Source organism: Rhinatrema bivittatum, chromosome 2 (assembly GCF_901001135.1).
Source record: "Rhinatrema bivittatum chromosome 2, aRhiBiv1.1, whole genome shotgun sequence".
NCBI lineage: Eukaryota > Metazoa > Chordata > Amphibia > Gymnophiona > Rhinatrematidae > Rhinatrema > Rhinatrema bivittatum.
This window is the reverse complement of record NC_042616.1, coordinates 772,799,300-772,823,804: the sequence shown is the minus strand read 5'-3', so window position 1 is coordinate 772,823,804 and position 24,505 is coordinate 772,799,300. Positions and strand designations below refer to the sequence as shown.

The 24,505-nt window shown below is 42.9% G+C and overlaps 1 protein-coding gene and 1 long non-coding RNA gene across 8 annotated transcripts in view; one reads left to right on the top strand and one right to left on the bottom strand.

The window, feature by feature from the left end:
- The window catches only part of ASAP1 (ArfGAP with SH3 domain, ankyrin repeat and PH domain 1), a 975,348-nt gene that overhangs the window by 27,090 nt on the left and 923,753 nt on the right, over positions 1-24,505 (top strand). For all 7 annotated transcript variants that reach the window (XM_029592039.1, XM_029592032.1, XM_029592035.1 and 4 more), the window contains exon 2: positions 10,679-10,765. In XM_029592039.1, the coding sequence (XP_029447899.1) occupies positions 10,707-10,765 (59 nt within the window). In that variant the 5' untranslated portion in view covers positions 10,679-10,706. The remainder of the gene's footprint in view (positions 1-10,678; positions 10,766-24,505) is intronic.
- The window catches only part of LOC115085714, a 50,267-nt gene continuing 48,977 nt past the window's right edge, over positions 23,216-24,505 (bottom strand). Inside the window, exon 3 of the long non-coding RNA XR_003854934.1 lies at positions 23,216-23,549. This is a non-coding gene — a long non-coding RNA (uncharacterized LOC115085714). The remainder of the gene's footprint in view (positions 23,550-24,505) is intronic.

Genomic DNA, 24,505 nt, shown 5'->3' with positions numbered 1-24,505 from the left:
GACACTGCTCTAACCACTAGGCTATTCCTCCTCAGTCTGCCATATTATGCTGCATCAAACTTTTCTTCTTCTGAACAAAAAAAAAAACATACTTCCTATAAAAATAGAAACATCCTTATTACATAAGGATTACATAAAATCCTTATTACATAAACTCCCCAGCCCCACTTTTGGTACTAAATGAGCAGCCAAAGGGCCAAGCGCTTGCATGGTCCCAACAGCAATGGGCCCCCAAAAATGGGGAGGAGGGAAGGAGAGACCTCCAGGGCCCAAGGTGCAGCCTCTTCACTGGGTGCACGTGCAGTCTGTGTAAGCTGCGTGTATGGAGCTGCCAAATAAACAGGATGGACACTCTGGATGGGGGTTCCAAACGTAAACTTTACTGCTGCAGATCTTCAGTAATAATCATTTCACACCATGCGCACTTGTTCTGTGTAATATCTCCGTCCCAACTCAGTTTTACAAAATATTCTCTTTACTTGTGTCGTAGGATATCCTGCCCTTCAGGGTATGGAAAACTAAGAATTCCCAGATGGACTGGGGCTCTTCTAATGGTGGCAGAGAACTCCATACCCAGAAAATATTTGAGATTCCAATGGGGGTCTCCAGATGAAATCCTCTTACTCTCAATTCTCCTTTCCAGATGGCAAAATGAGCTTTGTCAGACTGAAACATCCAGCCACAGCAGGGAAAAGAAACTCCTCTCCTTTCCCTGCTCCTAGGCAGGAGAGGTGGGCAAAACTTCCTCTTGAAACAAACAGAAAAGAACTCACGCAAAAAAAAAAAGCAAATTCACTCAGCATAGAATCTCCACTGTCCAACCACTGGGTATGACACAAAAAAAAGCAGGACTTCTCTCTTCCTATCCTTCCCAGGGCAGGTGATTTTCCTTTCTGACTAGGGATTCCAAGAAACTTCAAACATAAAAGTTCAAAATGCCTTAAACAATTACAAAAAAACCTGAGACAACCTCCCCACTAAGGTTTTGGACTGGCAAGGTATCTGCCCTCTTTCTATCCTATGCAACCAGAGATGTGAGGCCTGGCCCACCAGTAATAGGGGAACAACAAAAACAAAAAACTTGCTCCTTCTTCTTCAACTGCTAACCAAAAATGCCACACAAATCGCTAACCCTAACTGCACTTAACAGGGAGGAGCATACCATTGCAGCCACCACCGAAAGTGGTGCTGTAGTAAGTGGTGTTCTGCACACCTACACCCCTCTACCCCAGGTCTGTACCTATTACACACGGACATTTTTTTTAAATGAAATGTTACTTGTGTAGTTCCTAATCATGCCCTCTAAAAGCATCCCCCAGAGTGCCTCTTTTCAATGTGGCAAAAAGCACACATGCTGAAAATCCACTTCTGCAGATTTAGTTGATGTATCCACATAACGCCTTCTATTATGTACATTAATCTCAACCAAGCTTTTGAAGATGTACCCCTATGTGTTCTTCTCCTCAGTTCAGGACACATGGCTCAAGATAATGGTAAGAATCTGCCAATAAAACCCTAAACGGCAGAGAATGGGGATTGTTCCTTAATTATTCACTTACAATACAATGCATGGGAATATTACCATGGGAATATTACCCAGGCTCATTTTGGTGCACTGTCACGGAAGGGGAGCGCTTCTGATTGGCGCAGCCTCACAAGCAAACTTGCTAAGCCCACACCGACAGCGGGTGGACACGCTCAGTCTGCGACAAGATGGAACTTCACCTATACCAACCCCGTTCTCCGCGGGTACAGCCTTTGGGTTCGGGGGGGCCAACAGGACTTAGGCAAAGGTCCCGTAAGGAGCAGTCGGAAGGCCAAGGTCATGGCAGGCGGAGCTCGGGCATCGCCAAGGTCCAGGCAATGGGCAGGGCAGGCAGAGATCAGGCAGCGTCAAGGTCTAGGCAATGGGTCAGAACACGAGATCAATCTGAGGAAGGGCAGGGCTGGGCAAGGAGAGACAGGAACAGAGTGAGGATGGGCTGGGCCAGGAGCAGGCTATGACAGGGTAGAGGCAAGGCAGAAGTAGGGCAAGCAGGAAGACACAAAGCAGGCTGGAATGAGGCAAGGCAAGGAACAAGATAAGGCAGGATAATGTAGGATCCGAAGAGCAACACGCACTGCATGCAGGCAGGGTGCCTATTGCTGAGTCACCGGCCAAGAACTCGGCTGGTGCTCAAAATCCCCAGTCCACGTTGACATCATCCTTGGGCGCCACTCTCCTTTCGCCGCCGAGGGGCTTCTCGGTACGCGCTATGCGCACACACCTAAGGAGAGGCAGGCATGGTGGCATCTCATCGGCAGCATCCTGGGGTGAATGAGGCCGGCCATAGGATGCCATGCCACGATCAGCCAAATGCTGACATGCCCATTACTAAATTGCTTTTTTAATTTATTTTATATTTAGCTCAAGGTGATCTATATTCAGGTACAGTAAGTATTTTAAAAGTTGGACACCCTGAGAAAAAAACAAAAATAAAAAATATGACAGCAGATGAAAACCACAAGAACTATCTAATCCAGGGATGGGCAAACCTTTTTGTTTTTAAAGAGGGCCACATTACTGGCACTTATTAGAGCCAAGGGCTGGAGTCCCCCTTACAACTTTGTGAGCAGGGGGAGGGGAGGATTCCCCTATGAACTCCATGAGCAGCAACAATACCAACAAAAAGAATAATTCAACACAATTAATAAATAGAATAACATCAAACAGTCAAAAACTCATATAAAAATGTTCCCAAACACACCTAAAATATTTCAAAACAGACACGTCAAATAGTACCCAATAATTAAAACTAGTAAGGATTTTTAAAAATTCCCCGCTTTCCTTACCTGGGAATCTTTGATTTCCAGATACTCTTCAGATTCTCATGGATTAGCAAGCAGAGAGGAATGGGGTGGGGGGGGGGGGTGTTGCACACACATGTGCTCTCTTTCTCTCACCACACACATGCTCTCTCCCATACATACAATGTGCTCTCACTCACTGGCTCCCTGACACACACATACACACATATGCACTCACTCTCACTGGCTCCCGCACATACACACACCCTAGGGAAGCTCCCATTCATTCTCACATACACACATAGACTTCAGGCAGGCACCCATTCATTCTCTCACACACACACACACACACACACACACAAACGGAAGCCTCAGAGCCTCTCTTGCTCCTCCAATGCTGTGGTCATTGGATTGCCTCCATGGAGAGGAGCCAATCCATCATAAAAGCCACTCTGCTGCTCCTCCTCTCTGCAGGCCATGCAATATTTAATATTCGCGGTTGTAGCAGTTCCTTCATGCTGATCTCGTGTATCGCAAGATCAGCACAGACAAATCGCTGCCCTTGCACACTTTTAATACCACAAGGCCTACACAGACTACTACCAGATGGGCTCAGTTCACCCAGAGATGCAAATGCATAGCTTCTGCACTACCAGGCAAACTGAAGAGATGGGCCTCTTCCTTCCTTTGCCACCAGTGGCATGGGGTCCACTGGCAGCCACATGGGCCTCTTCTTCACTGCCAGTGGGATGGGCTCCACCAGCGGCTGCATTGCCCTCTCCTCTTTGCCACCAGAGGCCTCTTCCTTTTTTGGCTGTTGGTGGCATGCGATCCACTGGCAGTTACATGGATTAGGCCATTGTTGATGACATTGAAGATGCCGGCAGGCTGGATCTAATGGGGCAAACTGAGGAGGAGGAAGGGCAGAAAAAAATCTGTCATTAGGCCGAGTTTGGCCCGCAGGCCATAATTTGCCCACCCCTGATCTCATCTACCCATTTTCCCCTCCTACAACAATATTACAAACCCTATTTGATCTTCTTCATCACTGATATACACTTTTTTTTATTTCTAGACTGCTTTTTCAATTTTAGCTTAGTGCAGTTTACATTTTTTTCATATATGATGCACAGGTGCCAACTGGCCCCAAATTATTTTGGCTTCTAGAGAGCAAACACTGGCAGATATTCAGGGTTTTTTTAAACTAATTTTCAATGCCCATACTTTTGCTTTGAAATGTATTCTGGCAAAACTATATGCACACAATTACACTTGATATTTGGTGTATATAGTTTGCCAAGAGAATTTAATCAAAATGTATGCACATAAGTCCCTACCCTGCCCAGACTCTATACCTGGAACGACTCTCTCCATGCATACAAAAGTACACCCAGCATTTACACACTTAAAACTGGGGTTTACACGTGTAAATGCAGTTTACCCAGAAAAGTGGTTTTTGAAAAGTGCTAGAATAGTATGTTACATTTACAAGAGTAACGTCTTTTCAAATTAAAATTACCTCCAAAGTGTATATGCATAGAATTTTACACTTATATTGGTTATGCAGTTTCTAATGGGTCATATTTTTTTTTAATTCATATTTTATTTCTTTTTTACAGTTTGTGAATTCTTTTCAGTGGTGGCTTGGTGATGTTTTGGTATTTCAGGCCCTTCTTATGCTTCCTCTTGCTTTCTTCCTTTTCCTTCTTTTTTCCTTTACTTTTCTCCATTTGGTGGTCTCCCAATTTGTCCTGCACTATATATTTTTTTTTGTAATTATATGTTTATTGGTGAATAAAATAACAATACAATGACAACAAACTGTGAACAATGCTTCACCACATTTTGTTATAAGCCCAGATTCAAGCCCTACCCCCCTCCCCCCCTCACCAACCAACTAGTGATATCCGAAGTAAGTCAGTCTGTCAGTCCGTGGGATAGAAGAATGTGACACAGTCATGGCTGATCATCACGGTACCCTCAACCCGATCCAGATGTACGCCATTTGAGGTAGGCATTCCATGTTCGATAAAAGGACTGGAAATTATGTCTTTTGGCCGCTGTAAGCTTGTTCATCATGCATACAGTGTCCAACCTACTTAGAAAATCCATGAAGTCGGGTCCTCGCGGTGACCTCCAGGCACCAGCAATCTCCATGCGCATGGCTATGCAGGCTTGCAGTCTGAACAGCTGAGTCTCCTTCAAGTCTGCACTCTCCGTATGGTGAAGTAATGCAAAGTCCATAGAAAGTTCAATGTGATCCTCAAGTATGGTGGAAATCCATGTTTGTAAACGCACCCACAGTGGATTGATACATGCCCCAGTCCACCACATATGTATAAAAGTCCCGACTTCTTTGCAACCTCTCCAGCATTTATCAGACTTAAGAAGTAGCTTCTTACATAATCTTTCTGGTGTGTAATACCACCTATAAAGCATCTTATAGCCATTCTCCACAATAGCTGCTGAGATCAAGGCTTTGCTAATCTGAAGATAGATCTTTGACCATGCTTCGCCCTCCATTGTATAAGGTAAATCAGATTTCCATTGCTTAAGAAAGGAGGACTGAGTAGAGAGTGGCGGATTGAGAGTCTGATAAATCTTGGATATTAGTTTTTGTGTTTTGGAGGGTGCAGAACAGAACCCCTCAATGTATTTTCCCAGCTAAGATCCCACCAGCTAAACCCAAGCGTTTGTAGAAGTGGGTCACTTGTTGGTAGGACAAGATATCTCGAGAGGTGAGGCCATAGCTACTACATAAAGTTGGGAAAGGGATCAATGTATCCACACTCCAGATGTGCTGGAAGCGAGTCAACCCGCTAACTTTCCATGCAGAGAAGGAACGCCTAGGAAGCCCAAGTATAAATGTTTTGTTGTGAAAGAGATTAGTAAGGTGGAAGTAATCTCTTTTCCCCACAATTCGCTCCTTCCATCTGTCCCAGATCTGCATAGTAGTCCTAGTAGTGGGCAACATATTGGGACAGTCTCTCCACGTTTTCCGGGGCTGCCAAGGAATGGCGATTAGTGGCATATCCCCCAGGTAATATTGTTCCATTAAGGCCCAGTGTTTGGGTTCTTGTAGGTTATGCCATACTACAAGAGGCCTCAATTGGGAGGCTACATAATATCAAGTGAGATTTGGCACACCTTGGCCTCCCACTAGCTTTGAGAGGTATAATACTTGTCTTTTCACTCGAGGCGGTTTGAGCTTCCATATGAAGCTAAATATTTTGCGCTGCCATCGCTGAAGGGTGTGATGGGGAATCGCAATAGGTATGGATTGGAACAAGTACAGTAATTTCGGAAGCACATTCATTTTTACTGTGGCTATGCGGCCTAGCCACGATAGAGGTAATCCATTCCAGATATCCAAATCCCTGTACACTCTATGTATGAGTGGTAGATAATTTAATTTAAATAATTCACTAGGTTGGCTCGAGAAATGCACGCCTAGATATTTGAGCTTGTGAGTGGCCCATTTGAAGGGGTGGGCATGCCGCAAAGCATCAACTGTGGCTGAGGAACAAGTAATATTGAGAATCTCTGATTTCTCCCAGTTCACCTTAAAGCCAGAGACCTCGCTAAATTGATGGATTTCCTTCTCAATCGCCATCAACGAAATATTAGGATTTTCGATTGTAAACATGATATCATCGGCGAACATACATAGTTTGTAAATATCCGCGCCTAACTCGAACCCTTGTATCAAGGTATTATGGTGAATATTTATAGCTAGGGGTTCCAGAAAAAGGACGAAAAGAGCTGGAGATAGTGGGCACCCTTGACAAGTCCCTCTCTCAACATTAAAAGAGCTAGAATAACCCCCATTTATTTTTAAGCAGGCTCTAGGCTTGTCATAAAGCTTGGCAAGCCAGTTGCAAAAACCCGTTCCAAATCCCATCTTAGTTAATAACCCGAACAAGAACGGCCAATGGACCATATCGAATGACTTTTCGGCATCGATGGAGAGAAAGAGAGCTTTCTCCCCGCTAGAATGTGCCACCCACATCAGGTTCAACAGCTTACGTACATTATCCCCTGCAAGCCTCCCTGGTATAAAACCTGCCTGATCTTGATGTATGAGCTGTGTAATGAATTTATTAATGCGTCCCGCTAGTATTTTGGCCAATATTTTCAAATCTAAGTTTATCAATGATATTGGGCGATACGACCCACAGAGAGGTGGGTCCCATCCTGGCTTCGGCAGGGTCCTGCACTATATTTGATTCAAATGGTTGATGCTGAAAGCTGTGAGCCTAATATTCGGCCAGAGGGAGTCTGGAGAAGTTAGCTGGATGAACTTATCAGGCTGACTTCTGCCAAACATTGAGCTGTGCGACCACATTGCTGAATATACCCAACTATATTAAAGTTAGCCAGTGAACCAGTATTCTTGAGAGAAGGGTGGTCCAGTGGTTAGAGCAATGGGCTGAGAACCAGGGAGTCCGGCTACATTTTATTATATTACTACTTCTCCCACTGACACACCCTGTGACCTTGACCTGTTGCCTCAGGTATCCACTTTGACTATAAGCTGTTTAGGGCAAGGACTTATTGTATCTACATTTAAATAATGCTGTAAACCACCTTGAGCATCATTTGAAAAGGTGGGTTAAAAACTGATCCTGTGTCTAAATAAAGTTAAGCTTAGAACCTGAAGGATCCTGGCGTTTCAATATACTCACGCTGATACCCTGACAGGCCCCTTGAGCCCTCTCTTCTACCCCAAACAAAGCAAATTGGCTCTTGGGGCACCATATCTCTCACGCTCAAAATAATGGCCTCCAGATCACCCTTTACTCCTTCCCTTCCCTTCCCTACCCTCCAGAATCCATACTCATCCCGTCAGCCAACCTTCAAGTCTTCAACAATAAGAAGGAATCCATACACTTCCTGTCAACATCACTGCTGCTGAATTCAAACTGGTGCCATTTAGTGGCGCTTCCCAGCATTACTCTATTTGATATTTTGAACTTTCTGAGCTGTCCTTTTCAACATAAGATAAGATTTATTTTTTTTTTTACCAAATTCACAGAATCTCGTTTAGGCATATTTTTTTTCTAAGTCCTGAAACTGGGAGTATCTTCTCTCTGTTATACAGGGATTAAAACCACACCAAGATACAGTCTCCTTAACTATAGAGTTAAAGTGAAGTTAAACCTTGGACCAAAGATTTGCTACTCAATTTGCTGCTGAAAAAAGAAAGAGCCAACACTTAGCTAAACATTTGACTTTGAGAGATTTATGAGATTGAAGCAATCAAAGCTGTGGGTAAAACAGAGAAGCTGAAGCCAGCAAAAAAAACAAAACAAAACATTGTTATGGCTCTGACTCAAAAAGGTCTGCAATATTAAGCATTAACAATATCCTTATTACACTTAAAGACTGAAGTCTGAAGATAATTCACATGCTTCAAATCTATAGATCTTTAATAAATTGTATATTAGAACAAATAATGGGTGTCTTTCCCAGTAAACAATCTGCTTAGTTATTTGGTCAAAATTAATGTCTGATATAAAACTGCACACCTTCCTAAAGCACCGTGTCTGTCGGTTACTCATCACCTTGGCTGGCACTCAAGCATTTGTTGAGGGAGCTCCAGAGGATTAGCCTGAAGTGGAATTTTTCTCCAGCTCTTCTTTAATTACGCTGTAGCTTGAGAACAAGCCAGCTGCTCTGCGACTTAACTGATTTTACACCTATGCTTCAGTTACAAAAAAAAAAAAAAAAGAAAGAAATTAACCTGGAGCATACAGGCAGAAATCAATATTGTGAAAGCTTAAATGGCTGACAGAAATAAAGCAGACATCTCATGTGTTTTATTTGCATGGCAAGTTAAGACAGGTAGCTCTTTGACACTGCTCCCTATCCGTTAGGCACCTAGCTATTAGGACATGCTACACACACACACACACACACACACACACACACACACTACCTATGCACACCTTTTTTTCTAGTGGTTAATTAGCTCAAATTTCACACCAATACAATCAAATACTTGTCCCGTGTATACATTTTCCTACACGGTGCAACCGATTTAAGATGCAGACTTCTGGGGTTTTTTATGCTTGGTTCTGAGCAGACTGAGACCACCAAATTCATATCCTTTAGAGGGGATATAAAACCTCAGCCCCAGACTTGAACCCTGATCCTTCCTGCCAGGTTCTCCTGCCCGAGCGTCAGCATTAGATTCAAAAGTAGCAAACCTGCTTACGTGTTTCAAAAACGTACAAAATCCTCACTGTTTCATGCTAGGTGAATCTACGTGATGCTTTTTTCATCCCAAGACCATGTTTCTGGGCAGATTCTAAGGAATTTTCAGAAATGCTTAGGTTTTTGAGGACTGGAAAGCTCAGGGGAGTCACACAGTGTTTCACAGTCTTTCAGCCCTAGGTCACTGGTTCAAAATTGTCTCAGATCAGTAGCAACTTGAAAGCCATTACCATATGAAAGCTATTAAGCAGCCTATGTGAAAAGAACTGGTGGTCTCAGTCTAGTTCCCAGAAGCCAGGCACCCACATCACTAAAAGCAGTACCACAGCTTGGCGCTGACTGTAGTTAGGCATGGAAGGTGGGTGCTTCTCTGCTCTTCTACCCAAGATGGTAGAATACAAAGGAGGTAGACAAAAAAAAAAAAAAAAGATTGTACTGGATAAGGGCTGTCAGAAGAGGCTGCCTAGGGCACCGCACTGCCGCTGCTGCCATTACAGCAGCAGTGTGACTCGGCTCTTGTGATCCTATGTGTCATGAGCAGGGGACTCCCCCTGACCCTCGGCATTGCCCCTATCCTGGATAAGGAGAAATCTTGCAGGCTGTCACACTCTGTGAATGGCAGCTGGGAGGTATCCTTAGCAAAGTGGACAGGGTAACTGGGCGGATGATCTTTCTCTGCTGTCATTTATTGTATTACTATGATTAGTATTCTTGTTGGTAGTGTCAGCAAGAAAGCTAAAGACCACCACAGAGGTGGTTGCTTCAGGGCAGGGTTTGGGCAATTTGATTGGGAAGTGTGGGGAGATGGGCACTGCCACTGCCCTAGCTGTACCTGTTTTGTGGATAAAAAGAGGACTTTGATTTCTCCTGCTTTACAAGGTCAAAATAGATGTGTTTCTTTTAGGACCAAAAACAATCATGAAGATAGCTTATGCTACTGTTTGCAAAAACAACTTCCTTCTTTGTAACTGGGTGGTGACGTGAACACTGATGTAATATATACTGTAACCTCTATAGGAAATCAGTAGGTGTGACTCCAGTTTCATGTTAAGCAGAACATTATGATGGTGCACATTAAGCTCAATAGTGTGATATTTCCATTCCACTATCCACTGCACACCGAGGACTGAACCAGCACTAGCTATGCCATTGTGTGTGCCCCCAGTGCAGCTAAGTACATTGTCAGCAATCTACAGCAATAAATGAACAATCAATGAGATGACTGTACAGGCTTGAAACACACAGCTGCCCATTCTGTTGTATAGTATTTATTATGCATGCGTATTAAAGCCTTAAAAGGTGCAACTTAATATTACCACACAAGAGGGAACTGTGCAGTTCAAAGTTCCCAGAAACGTCCCAACAAACCAGTCTATGCTTGCTGTCTGGTCATGAGGAAGTTCGGAATTGGAGTGGACTCTTAGGGCAATGTCTACAGCTCTGCAGTATGGCTGGAAGGCTGAGAAAAGGAATATCCTTGGATTCCTGACTCTTGAGGCTGGGAAGGTGGTTATTTTTTTTTCCCTCAAATATCTGGGGGGAAAGAAAAGGAACTCAAGAATACCAATGCAGTTAACTGAAGCAGTAAAAAAATGACATATGTTTTCCAATTTCAATTTGATCTGTTTCTTATAATCCCGGAAAGTTTGATGTGGTGTGCTGTGTTTCTGTACAGGTCACTTTCGTACCGTGACAGATGAGTCATGAGGTCTTCAGGATCAAGGCTTTCAAGTTTTTCTTCAAGAGATTCATTATGGACCAGGTAAGGGAAATTTAAAAAAAAAAAAATCACTTGAAAAGCACAGGTTTCTGTAAATTTTCCTAAAAAGTCCATTATTAGCGTACCGACACCTCAAACCATACAAGGCACAAGGTGATACTTCACGTGGTTAAGATTTGAAATATTTACAAATGTTTTCTTGCAAAAGCCAACTTTGTTGCAGTTTTGGACCACAGACAAAAATAAGCAGCTTTTAGAGGAAGGTGATCGATCTTTCCTTGTAAGGCCATAACTGTCTGAACACATTAAAAGGCTAAACTGCAATATTTATAAAGTAACTCTCTTTACAATAATTCACTGTACAGGCGCAGCATGCTGCTCATCTACTTTAGCACAGGAAAACCTCAGGAGAAGCAGTTTTTACCTCTGTGCAGGGCATGCTGCCGAGGCTCTTCAAACGGAGGCTCACTTAGCTTAGAAAGCAGCCCACTCAACAGTAGCTGGCAAGGGAAACGTAACACTGTTGGGACCTGAATAAGTATGAATGAGCAGACCTTTTTTTTTTTTTTTTCCCTTTTCAGTAATTCTATTTGTTTTACTTAGGCTATGGCTCATGGAATGCACTGCTTGATGCCTTAATTATTGTCTGTAATCATGTCAGAGCGGACTCTTTGTGTTGATGGGAGCATGCTGATTTGCTGTTCTGTGAAGCATGGTATCAAGCCATGAACAGTAGCTCTGCTGACTGCAAATACAAAAACAAACAACACTTGCCAACGTCTTTTCACACATCCTGCTACACCCAAAGCTCAAGCCTGTAATATTTTGGAAAGGAGCTGCTTCCTAAATTATAAATGTGAGGCACCGTACAGTATATGCGGTGCCGTTGTAGGGGTATTATCAGAACGTTTTGCTTCTTTTTAAAGTGTGCGCTTTGTTCATCCACTTTCTCATCTGCATCCACTTTAACAGAAGCTTATGTTAGCCACCAATTCCATCTTTTAAAGCCATCATAGGTCCCTGTCGAAGGTGCCTGTTAGGCTGGAGGGGAAATAAAGGGAAGTGAGGGAAAAAAAAACAAAAACAGTGAGCCAAATCATATGCCACCTGGTACGTTTTTGTGAAGTTCCCCTGCACTGGTGAAACAACAGTTACAATGCTGCAACTACAGGAAATACAGGAACTAGTTCCCTATGGAGCCAGAAAGTACATAAGAACATAAGAAATGCCATACTGGGATATACCAAACGTCCATCATGCCCAGCATCCTGTCTCCGAGAGTGGCCAATCCAGGTCACAAGCACCTGGTAGGATCCCAAAGTATAGGTCCAATCCTTCTTGCACATAGCCAGGATAAGCAGTGGTTTTTCCAAGTCGACATGGCTAACAGTGGTTTATGAAATTTTCCTCCGATACTTTGTCCAAACCCTGAGGCACGGTGAACAGGCTTGGGATAGCCAAAGAACAGACTTCACTTTCATAAGTTTCTTTATTTGTGACCAGAACAAACAAAATAGGACTGTTATTCTTTGCAGTTCAATAAAAAGAAATGCAGTAATACAACTTTCAGTTCAGCAGTATTCTCCTTCCTTAGCCTTCCTTCTCTTCCCTGGGCCCTCCCTTCATTCCTGGGGCCTGGCTAGTTATACTCCTTAATACCAAATGGGAGCCAGGAAATGCCAAAATTCGACAATACAAACTTTGCATTTAAACGGCAGGAATCGCTGTTCCCTTTCTCTCCGATGATTTGATGAGACTATCTGTCCGATGACATTTTGAAAAACCTGTGAATTTAACTTTGGTGACATGATCAATGTGCTCCTGAAGAAGCCTTTCTGCGAAACACTGGCCTGTGTTGAGCCGTGATCATTGTTACTATTCATCATTTTTAAGTGCATTTCAAATAACTAAAAAATAGACTTGTACAATCCGCAAATGATGTAGAAGACCGGGTGGCCCATTCAAATTAGGGTACACCGACTGGCTTGCTGATGTGTGTTCAATATTGGATATTGCTAATATTGTAATATTGGATTTGCCTATAGTTATACTTCTTCCCAGGGACTTCCACCCAGGACCAGGATTCCCTGCTGAATCAGGCTTAAAGTGAACTAGGCCAGATCTCTGGAGCTGGTCCTTTAAGCTGTTCTGGGGACTTCTCCTATATACCCCTTCACATACCCTCTCCCTCAGCTAAAACTTGCCAGGCTGAGCACTTTCCCTTATTAGGGGTATATTCTTGAAACCACAGATGGACTAATTTTCCTTCCCCCACCCTACGCTTGGGCTGTCCAATCTTTCTGAGTTTCTCTTTCTCTACCCAATCTGGAGAGTCAATTAAAGGATCCCCTACTTTGTTTCCTTTAACCTTGGGTAACCCAACAATAAGCCAGGCCCAATGAGTCTTAAAGTGGGGATAATAATCACGCACCAAAACCACTGGGGAGGTTCCGGGAGCACTCTCACCTTTACCCTTTACCCAACCTGCAGTTGGGGTATTGTTGCTGATCCCCATGTACACAAGCAAGTGTCATCATATTTGACATACAACTTTTAATCTAACTCCTTCCTAAAGAATGTCCTACTGTACCCTGAGTCTATCAAGGCTCAGGTAGGACAATCATCCAGTTCAACTGGGATCACAAAGATCAAAAGTCCTTCATGTAGACCATCTACCAAATTAAAACATTGCATTTTTGCAAAAAGAACTCGCCCATTCTTGCTCCCACTCTTCATTCTCCCATTGCAGTCAGTCCTTTATAATATGCTCCCTTGCTCCACAATGGGAGCATGCCTGTTGGATTGGTTCCTCTTTGATTTCAACAGTCCCTACAAAGGGTTCACCATTCCTTTCCTTTTGGTGACTGCGTTCTCTCTTGCGCTGTTCTGCTAACTTGTTCTCTATTTCTAAGCCCTCCATCTATAGGCAATCCTCATCTATATGGTTGTCCGTTTTACAGAAGAAGCATGGACATGGCGCTGTTATATTTTATGTTTGCCCCTTCTTACCAAGGGTTCTTTGTTTTCTTCTTTGTCATGGGGAAGCCATCTTCCTCATGTCCATTCTTGGTACAAAGTGAGCAAAAGGAAAAAATGTCTGGACCCTTCCTACTCAGGTGGATAGATACTCCTGAAATTCCCTTTTTCTTTCGACCCTTTGTTCATCTTTGCTTTGAAGGACTTCCCTTATCAAAGCACATATTAGCCTCTGGTGTTGGCTAAGCCACCAGGTTGATGTCAATGGCATCAGTTCCTTGGTATCAGCAGTCTCTGGCCAAATGTGCTCACTTCCCACAGTTGAAGTGAGCAGAGTAGTCCAATGGCTGTGTTTTAATTATGGAGGCAGAGTTGTCTTGCTCTGAGGATTTACGCGCGCAGGGCATTCGCACGCCGGCGTGCCTATTTTGCATAGGTCGCTGGCACGCGCAAAGCCCCGGTACACGTGTAAGTCTCAGGGCTTCTTAAAAGGGGTGGGAGGGGGCGTGTCCGGGGTCAGGGGCGGAACCGGGGGCGGGCCAGGCGGGCGGTCCCGAGTCCCCCAGCACTGCGGCCTGTGCCGGGGGATGCCGAGGCGGCTCTTCAAGCAAGTGTAACTTGCACAACAAAGGTAGGAGGGGGATTTAGGTAGGGCTGGGGGGTGGGGTAGATAGGGGAAGGGAGGGGACGCGGAAGGAAAGTTCCTTCCGAGGCCGCTCCAATTTCGGAGCGGCCTCGGAAGGAACGGAGGCAGGCTGCGTGGCTCGATGCGCGCAGGCTGCCGATTTTGCCAGCCTTGCACGCGCCGACCCCGGATCTTATAAGATACGCACGTATCTTATAAAATCCGTATCTTATAAAATCCGGCTTAGCCAACACCAGAGGAGTTACTTTTGTTCGCGCCGGTTGCACGAACAAAAGTACGCGCACACGTACTTATTTAAGATCTACCTCTGAGTTTGAGAGAGAACAGAGAAGGCTTGAGGGAAGAGCTGAAGTAAGGGAAGCCACAATTGGGCTGTTTGTATCTGCGATTGAAGATGCTGGTGGAGGAGTGGCGGCAGTAGGCTGTGGCACTGAAGGAGTGAGGAGCAGCAGCTCTAGAGCATGAGGAGTGCTGAGGCAGGCAGAAGCCACAATGGAGGGAGTTGCTGTAGCAGTCAGCCAAGCAGAGGACCGCTGCCGTTTCCAGTTGATAACTTCCCGGACCGCAGCTGTAAATTCCTGGGAAAAGCATTGCCGCAGTTTTTATTTAAAAATGAGGCAATCTGCATTGGGAGCCTTGGGGAAAGTCGCCGGCACAGCAATGATACTTAGGCATGATCCTGCTGATGTCATTGATTACCTCAGTGCGACCCGCAGATCCAGGGGCGGTGCATCAAATTTAAGTAAAAACAAGGCAAATTAAATAAATTCAACAGAAATTGAATGTGGTGGTCATGTACAGAGATGCTGAAAACATGATTGACACCACCTCCAGTGTATTAAAGGAGAAAAATGCCCTGTTGGACCCCTAATGTATTGTGGGGTCAAAACCTTCCTAAATGCAAAATATTCGAGGAATGTTGGATTGTGATATTCAGAGGAGAACCTGGAGACCCCTGCCCAGCCATCACTTAAATGATAGAAGTTTTTTTGAGGGATGAATGTGGATACCTGTGTCAAGCTGGAAGGTTAGGTTAAAGTTTGAAGTGACCTATATATGATGTCCTATCACCTCCATGGACTTCACTTCTCCACAAGTAAGAGACCTGGGTGTACTCCTAGACAACAGACTCAGCAAGTTTGTAAACAACACCACAAAAGAATGCTTCTTTAAATTGCAAGTATTAAAAAAATTAAAACCACTACTACTCTACAGAGACTTCCGCCTGGTACTACAATCCATCATTCTCCCAAAACTGGATTACTGCAACTCACTCCTTCTGGGCCTTCCCGCTAGCACCATCAAACCACTTCAGATGGTCATGAATGCTACGGCCAGAATTCTCACAAACACCAAAAAAAGGGATCATATCACCCCCATCCTCCAGCACCTTCATTGGCTACCGATTAAATACAGGATTCACTCTAAAACCCTTATGATGATACACAAGGCTCTACACAACATCTCCCCTCTCAACCTAAATTTTCAACTCCAGCTGCATATCACCAAGAGACCGACTAGAAGCGCGTACAAGAACATGCTACTCACCCAGCCGGCAAAAACCTCCCTGAGGAAACACGCACTATCCACAGCGGGCCCTACACTCTGGAATTCGCTCCCTCCGGACCTTCGCCTTGAACCGTGCCATACTGAATTAAAAAAGAAGCTAAAGACTTGGTATTTCACCCAAGCATTCCCGGAGAACTAAGGGCCGGAAGAATACAATATCTTTATTGGCATTGACCCCCTATCCCCTTCTGTACATAAGTTTCTGAATAGTTCTTTATTGCAATTTAATTAGACATGATCGTTCTTTGTAAGTTCCACTAAGCTCCTTTTTGTTACTTGTTTCAATGTAAGTCACCCACGAGGCGACAGTTTTTATTTCCTTGTAAACCGGTGTGATATGTATATTATACAGGAACATCGGTATATAAAAATTAAAAATAAATAAAAAATAAAAATAAAAAGACAAGGGGAATATTTTTACAGTCTAGAAAAACACTTTTTTTAGGAGGCATAAACTAAAAAAAAATTGGTGTTTTTTTAAAAAATGGAAGATTCCATCCACCCCCAATTCTTTTGGTCCATTCCAAGCCATCTTTGAAAAACTAGGACTGCCATGGCAATATGGGGGGGGATGCTGAAGCTGCAGCCATGGTTGCATGGTAATGGCTTCCTTAGTTATCAGAAAGGAGGCTAGTAAAGCATCAGAAAGCACAGCCAAAACACAGGTACATTCAAAATAATAGAGATATCAGCGAACCCTTCAAAAGTCACCTAAAATTCTCTAATCTTAACATCAACAAAGTTAGGCAATAAGGAGTCTTATTAAGAGACATTTAAAATGAATACCGAATAACCAGAAGAGCTATCTAATGCAGTGGCATCATTGGAAGCAAGGATATCAGAATAATAGAAAGTCTCCTGAGAGTTTAGAATCAAGATATAGAGAAACCTGAATGTTGAAGGAGCCGGAGCACTGTTGCAGTGCTCAGTTCCCAGGCCCAGAAAAAAAACATAAAAAAATAGAAGGAACAGTGAAAAGAAAAACGGGGAATGATTTTGAAGTATGAATGAGTTTATTTAAAGCAAGGGTTCAATCAAGGTAAGGGAAAGAATAGGATAAAGTAATGTAAAGTGAGTGCTGTACCGCAGGTTCACAGAACAGCATATTTAAGTCATTTAGATGGACATTAGAGTATTTAAGAATAGAATGCCTGGTAGAGTTTACAGAGCTTTGGCCACTTCAAAGTGGTAAAAGGGGTTGAAATGAACTAAAAAAAACCCTCTGACTAAACTGCATATAAGCTAGCTGTGCCATGGAAGTGAGAACAAGCTCAAGCTCACTGAAGCTGATCACTGTTTGGAAAGCTACTACTACCGTGTATATATTTAAAAAAAAAAAAAAAAACAGCCCATCAATACTAACAATAATCAGTTATCCTTTGAAAGTAACAGCCTCAACCCTTTCCTGAGTGTGACTACAGATAAAGCTTCAGCAATAGAGAGAGCTAAGGAAAGATTGTCAGATAATAAAGAACAACAATGTCAAACAACAATGACGAAGCAAAATGTGAGGAACTAGCCGCTTACTTCAACAACAAAATACAATCTATTATGACACGCTTCAATTCACAAATCTTACCCAACTCATCTTCAATGCCCAATAGCGCCCACAACAACAAACTTTCTCTCAATACCCTATCAACCCCCACCATCCTATCATCACCAGCCACCCATAAAAATATCAAAACAAAGCTTACAAATCTTGAGAATACTTCTCATATAGAAGTAGAGTCAATACTGAAGAAAATTAAACCAGCTCTACACCCCGCAGACATAATGCCCACAAAAACACTACTCTCTATCCGCACCACCATAGCAAAACCCATCGCAAAGATCCTCAACAAATCGATCTCACTGGGCACAGTTCCTTCTCAACTCAAACATGCCATAATAAAACCTACCCTTAAAAAATCAAACCTAGATACCTCTGACCCAGTGAACTATCGCCCAGTTTCGAACCTCCCCTTCCTATCCAAAATAATGGAAAGAATCATCAATAAACAACTCACTGAATACCTAGACGAGCATCAATTACTCTTCCCATCCCAATATGGATTCAGAAAGCACCACAGCACGGAAACGCTTCTCATATCCCTATCAGAGTCACTCTTAAAAGCCCTAGACTCTGGCCACTCATACATTCTCGCCCTTCTAGATATATCTGCTGCCTTTGACACTGTAAATCACAACACCCTCATCACACGCCTCACCGAAATAGGTATCACCGGCACAGCGCTACTATGGTTCCAATCATACCTGAGCAATAGGACCTATAGTGTTAAAAGTGGATGATATGAATCCAAGCCAAGAAGCCTCACACAAGGAGTACCCCAAGGATCTGCACTTTCGTCAACTCTGTTTAATATTTATCTCACACCACTATGCCGTCTACTTTCAAAACTGGGTTTTCATCACTTCATTTACGCAGATGATGTGCAGATCCTCATACCGATCAACAGCTCTCTCTCAAATGCCCTGAACACATGGAATGCGGCCCTCACAGAAATAAAAAAACGTCTTACCAACAACAATTTGGCTATCAACACCAACAAAACTGAACTACTCATCATATCACCTCCAAACAACTCCACATTGAACACAACTGCCCTATCCCAAGTCTGCCCTCCTACTGCACAACAAGTCCGCAGCCTTGGCGTCATCATAGACAACAATCTTACGTTTAAAAAATTCATCTCTAACACTATAAAAAACAGATTTTTCAAGCTCCATACGCTAAAGCGTATCAATCCTCTATTACACCCACACGACTTCCACACAGTACTACAAGCTACAATTCTATCAAAGCTTGACTACTGCAACGCATTACTATTAGGCTTACCAAAGAACACGTTACAACCATTACAAATGCTACAAAATCCAGCGGCCCGTATCCTCACCAACCCGCACTGCCATGATCACATCACTCCCGCGGTTCAATCCCTTCACTGGCTACCCGTCGCATCCAGGATCATATACAAATCCATTACGCTGATACACAAGGCCATCCATAATCGAAACATGCAATGGTTCTCTGAACACCTGTATTTCAAAAAATCAAACCAACCAACCAGATCCCAGCATCAGGCCAGACTGCCGATCCCCTCTCCTAAACTAACCAAACAAGCATCTACAAAAGAACACTTGCTCATTATAGCAGGAACCAAAATATGGAACAGTATGCCCTTGGAACTGCGCCAGGAACCTTGCCACAGAAAATTCAAACAAAACCTAAAAACCTGGCTATTTAAAAAAGCCTACCCTTGACTGACGGGGACCCATGCAAACCGCATACATCACTGCTCAACTTCCCCTGATTCCCCCCCTCCCTTACCCTTATTGTTCCCAAGAAAAACTCTATACGGGATATGTTTTATGTTGATTAATGCAGTTAGCCTTGTTATTCATACGTCTATGATATTTATTTTCCTAGTTAACTGTTAAACAAGCGATTGGTTTTCTCCACTTAATATGTTTATTGTAAAGCCTGTGGCTGAATTACTGTTTGCTGTAAACCGAGGTGATATGCTTTACGGGCCGCGGTATATAAAAAAACTTATAAATAAAGAAATAAAGAAAATAATTTGCAACAAAGAAACCCTTGACTGAAAAAGATAAGGAAAGCAAAGCTTATACCTGGTACAAATGTGAGAATAAATGGTGATGCTGTTCCTTCTCTAAGAGTAGGGATTATTTGATTATTGTTTTGTTTTTTTACTAGCTAGAAGAACACAGTTACAATTCACAAAAATTCAACAAAAACAAATGCAATAATACAATAGTTCAGTAGTATTCTCTTTCCTTAGGCTTCCTTCTCTCCTGTGGGCCCTCCCTTTAATCTTGGGGCTTGGCTAGTAATACTCCTTCCCAGAGACCTCCGCCCAGCATCAGGCTTAGGATTGACCGGGCCAGATCTCTGGAACTGGTCCTTTAAAGTGTTCTAGAGTTTTCTTCTGTATACCCCTTCACAGCACATTTAAAATCCCAGTTATGCTAACTCCTTTCACCACATTCTCTAGCAATAAATTCCACAGTTTAATTGTGCACTGAGTGAAAAAATACTTATTTGCTACCTATTAGCTTCATGGAGTGTCCCCTAGTCCTAGTACTACTGGAAAGGGTAAATAACCATTCTCTATTTACCCTATCGACCACGTTTTATAGACTTTTATCATATCTCCTCTTAGCCGTCTCTTCTCCAGGTTGAAAAACCCTAATCTGTTTAGTCTTTCCTCATAGTGCAGCTGCTCTATCCCCGTTATCACTTAGGTTGCCTTTCTCTGCACCTTTTCTAGTTTTGCTATATCTTCTTTAAGATGGCATGTCTAGAAATGCATACAAGATTTAAGGTGCGGTTACACTATGGATCAATACAGACGCATTATGATATCTTACATTTTATTTTCCATTTCTTTCCTTGCTTTTTTGACCACCGCTGCACACTGAACCAAGGATTTCAAAGTATTGTCCACAGTTACTCTAAGATCCTTTTCCTGGTGATGACATCTAATACAGAACCTAGAATTTACTCCTAGGGAAATTCTGTGCAAAAAAAAATTTAAATTTCTGCACACAAAAATTTAAAATTCTGTGCACAAAAACTTAAAATTCTGCAAAATTCTGCATACTTTATATTGGTCAAAATAACACAATATGCATGACAGTCTTTACGTAATTAATTTAAAATGTAATACAGAAAAAAGTTATTACTTAAAAGATTCAGAGTTTTAAATATTTTGAGCAGAATATCCCTAGAAGTTGACTCCCTACTCCTTGGCCAGTCTCCTTTCACTTTGCTCTCTCAGGCCCAACTCCTCCACCTGCCACTATCTCTCCCCTCCTAATCTAGGCTCAACCCATTCCACTCTATCTTCACTCCCAGAGTTTGATCCCTCTGTATGTGTGTGTGTTTCACACACACACACACACACACACACATACAGAGGCTCCCTCTCTCTAGTGCACATACACATCCCCTCATACAGGCTCTCTCTCTCTCTCTTGCGCGCGCGCGCGCGTGCACACACACGGATACACACACACACATCCCTCATACAGGCTTCCTCTCTCACACACACATACACACACACACGGGCTCCATTTCTCTCCTTCACATACACCCTCAACAGACTACCTATGTCTCTCTCTCACACACCTCTGATCACTGACTCCCTCACTCACTCACACCCCCCCTACACATAGGCTGCCTCTCTCTCTCAACATACACATCCCTTCACACAGGCTCTTTCTCACACATACACATATCCCTTCACAGAGGCTCTCTTTCTTACACATACATACACTCTCACACAGGTTCCATCTCTCACCTTTACATACACACAATCCCTTTTCCACACATACTAGCTCCCAGCTCTCATACATATATATATTCCTTCATAATCTCCTCACATAGCCTCCCTCTCTCTGGCACTCACACCCATATACCCTTGCACATGCTCTCTCTCTCAACCTCCAGACTCATGGTCTTACACACACACACAGACTCACTCTCACTGGGGCCTGTTCCATCTTCGGCATGAGCGGGATGGACTCCACTTGTGGCACGCCTGGGCCTGCTTCATCCTCACCGTGAGTGGGATTGGCTCCGCTTGTGGCACGCCAGGGCCTGCTCCTTCATTGCAAGGGGGACATCTCCGCTTGTGGCATGCCTGCTTCATCTTCGCCGCGAGAGGAACGGACTTCGCTTGTGGCACTCTGGGGCCTGTTTCATCTTGGCCGCAAGTGTGATGGCTTCTGCTTGTGGCACGCCGGGACCTGCTCCTTCCTCGCTGTAAGTGGGTTGGCCTCCACTTGCGGCACGCCTGCTTCATCTTCGCTGCGAGTGGAATGGCCTTCGCTCGTGGCACGCCGGAACCTGTTCCTTCTTAACCACAGGACGGCCCTTCGCTTGCGGCATGCTAGGGCCTGCTTCATCTTCACCATGAGCGGGACAGGCTCTGCTCATGGCATGACAGGGCCTGCCGGATTTTGTGCAGAAAATGGAATTTCTGTGCAACTGTGCAGAAGAGAAATTCTGCGCAACTGTGCAGAAGAGAAATTCTGCGCAAATTCTGTGCTCTGCAATAGCACAGAATTCCACCGGGACTAAGCATTGTATAACTCTAGTTTGGATTATTCTTCCCTATATGCATCACTTTGCACTTGTTCACATTATAATTCATCTGCCATTTAGATGCCCAGCCCTCACAATTGGTTTGATTTAACTATTTTGAATAATTTTCTGCCATCTGTAAATCTGATAGCCTCACTTTTCACTCCCTTTTCCAAATCATTTATAAATATACTCAAAAGCACTGATCCCGGTACAGATCCTTGAGGTACTCCAATGTTACCTTTCTCCACCGAGAGAAATGACCATTCAGTCCTACTCTCTGTTTATCTTTTAACCAGTAACCAATCCACAATAGGACATTGTCTCCTATCCCATGATTTTTTAATTTCCTGATGAGCCTCCCATGAGGCATTTTGTCAAACGCCTTTTAAAAATCCAGAAACCCACAATATCAACCAGCTCATTCTTGCTGGCATGTTTATTAAACTCTTCAAAAATGTAACAGATTTGTAAGACAAGAATGCTCTTTGCTAAATCCAGGCTGGCTCTGCCCCATTAATATGTATCTATCCAGATGGCCAATAATTTTCTTCTTCAGAATATCTTCAATTATTTTGCCTGGTATGTTTGTCAAGCTCACCAGTCTGTAGTTTCCAGAATCACTCCTGGAAATTTCCATTAAGCATTTATGACTACAAAATTCATAAATGCTCTGCAATAACATAAGACGAAGCAACTGCATTTTTTGTGTGATTCTCTTGCCAAGGGAACTGGAGCAATTGTTGTAGTCTTGGTGCATGTATAATGGAAGCCCATACCCTTAGGGAGTGCCATTACACCCCCAGCATTCCTAGTTGCATAACCTGTGTAACTTTAACATAGTAAGATGCATTTGCCTTGCCACATATTGGGTTCTAAGATGCCCTGGTCGCTAACTCTTTCCAGCACTCCTCTCCCTTCTCCTACTATCCCAAATTGATTACCACATCCTAAGTAAAATGTAACCTTTTCTAAGGCTAAATTGCTATGTGTTGTTGTTATTCTTTCTAATATGGATTACCAGATGTATGGTATTTATCTTGTAGGTTTTTCCCTCTGTATTTTCTGGATTCATATTTTAACACAAATTTATGTGTCTTTTTTTTTACTTTAAAAACTTTCGATCACAACTTGAATTTTTTGAATATTTATTTCTTAATTTTCTTGACTGATTAGATATTAGTACCCAATGCATCTTCTATTTTGACTGTTTTTTAAGATTCATTGTAAAAAATAGTATTTTGTTTTCAGTTTACATCCTGCAGACATGTCTGCAATCTTTCAGTCACCTCATTCAATTCAGTTTGTAATTGTCCAGTTTTGGAAATTTTCTTTTTGCCCATTGCTGCCCAAATTGTCCAGCCATTGCAATAACAGCCTTTTGGGTCAGGAGCAGCAGAGTGCGACCTCTTCTGAGCTAGCAATGGCTGAGACTCACTCACCCAAGGAGAAGTCAAGTCTGGGAATCAAACCTGGAGCTGCCACGTGCTGCCACTGGGTCACTGGACTGCATAAGTAAGTTGATTCTAAAAAAAAAATAAAATACCATAAGATATTCATAAGGACTGGAAAAGAAAATAAAAATTAAAAATAAAGAAAAAGATTTGCATTGCCTTTCTAAACTACTGGAGTTATCACAGAATCACAAACTGCTGTGGGCAGCAATAAGGATATTTTTCTTTAAATGAATGGTGCATTTTTCAATATATTATTTACAACTCTAAACAGAAGACATGGGGTAACATACCCTAAGAGATCGTGCCACTTCCACAGCTGGTCCCCTCATTTGGAACTCCATTCCTTCAGATCTCAGACAGGAGCCCTGCCTCCTAACTTTTAGAAACAAACTTAAGACTTGGCTTTTCAAGCAAGCGTTCCCGGACACAATCTAACGACCCCACTATCACCTCCTCAAAACTATCAGCCTTCAACCATGCATTGTATATAGCACTTAATTTGTATATTGTTTAACCGCTACTATTCTATCCTTTCTCTTCCTCCTTCTCCCAGTTCTGCTACCCCTGTTATATGTAACTGCACCTTCTGACACACAGTTCCAGTTTGATGTATATACTGCACCCCTGTTTTATGTAAACCAGCAAGATATGTTGTCATGATTGCCGGTATATAAAAACCTTAAATAAATAAAAATAAATAAATATTCTGAGCAGTTACAACCCTATACACCTTACTGAGCAGCCTGGATGGTCAATTTGGTTTTTATCTGCTGTTATTTGTAATGTTACTCTGTATACCAAACAGATGAGGTTAACGGCCTGATTTACTAAACTTTCCTCCCAGTCTCTATCCACTGGAAAAAAGCTTACTTAATCATATGCTTTTGTCCAAGTACTTTCATTTCAACCACATTTTCTCCCTGAAAAATCTCCTTTTTCATCATCCCATGGCATCTATTTTCACAAAATCAAAACCAATATTGTTCCAATTTTCTAGCCTATCTCCGAGAAGATTTTTTAATGAG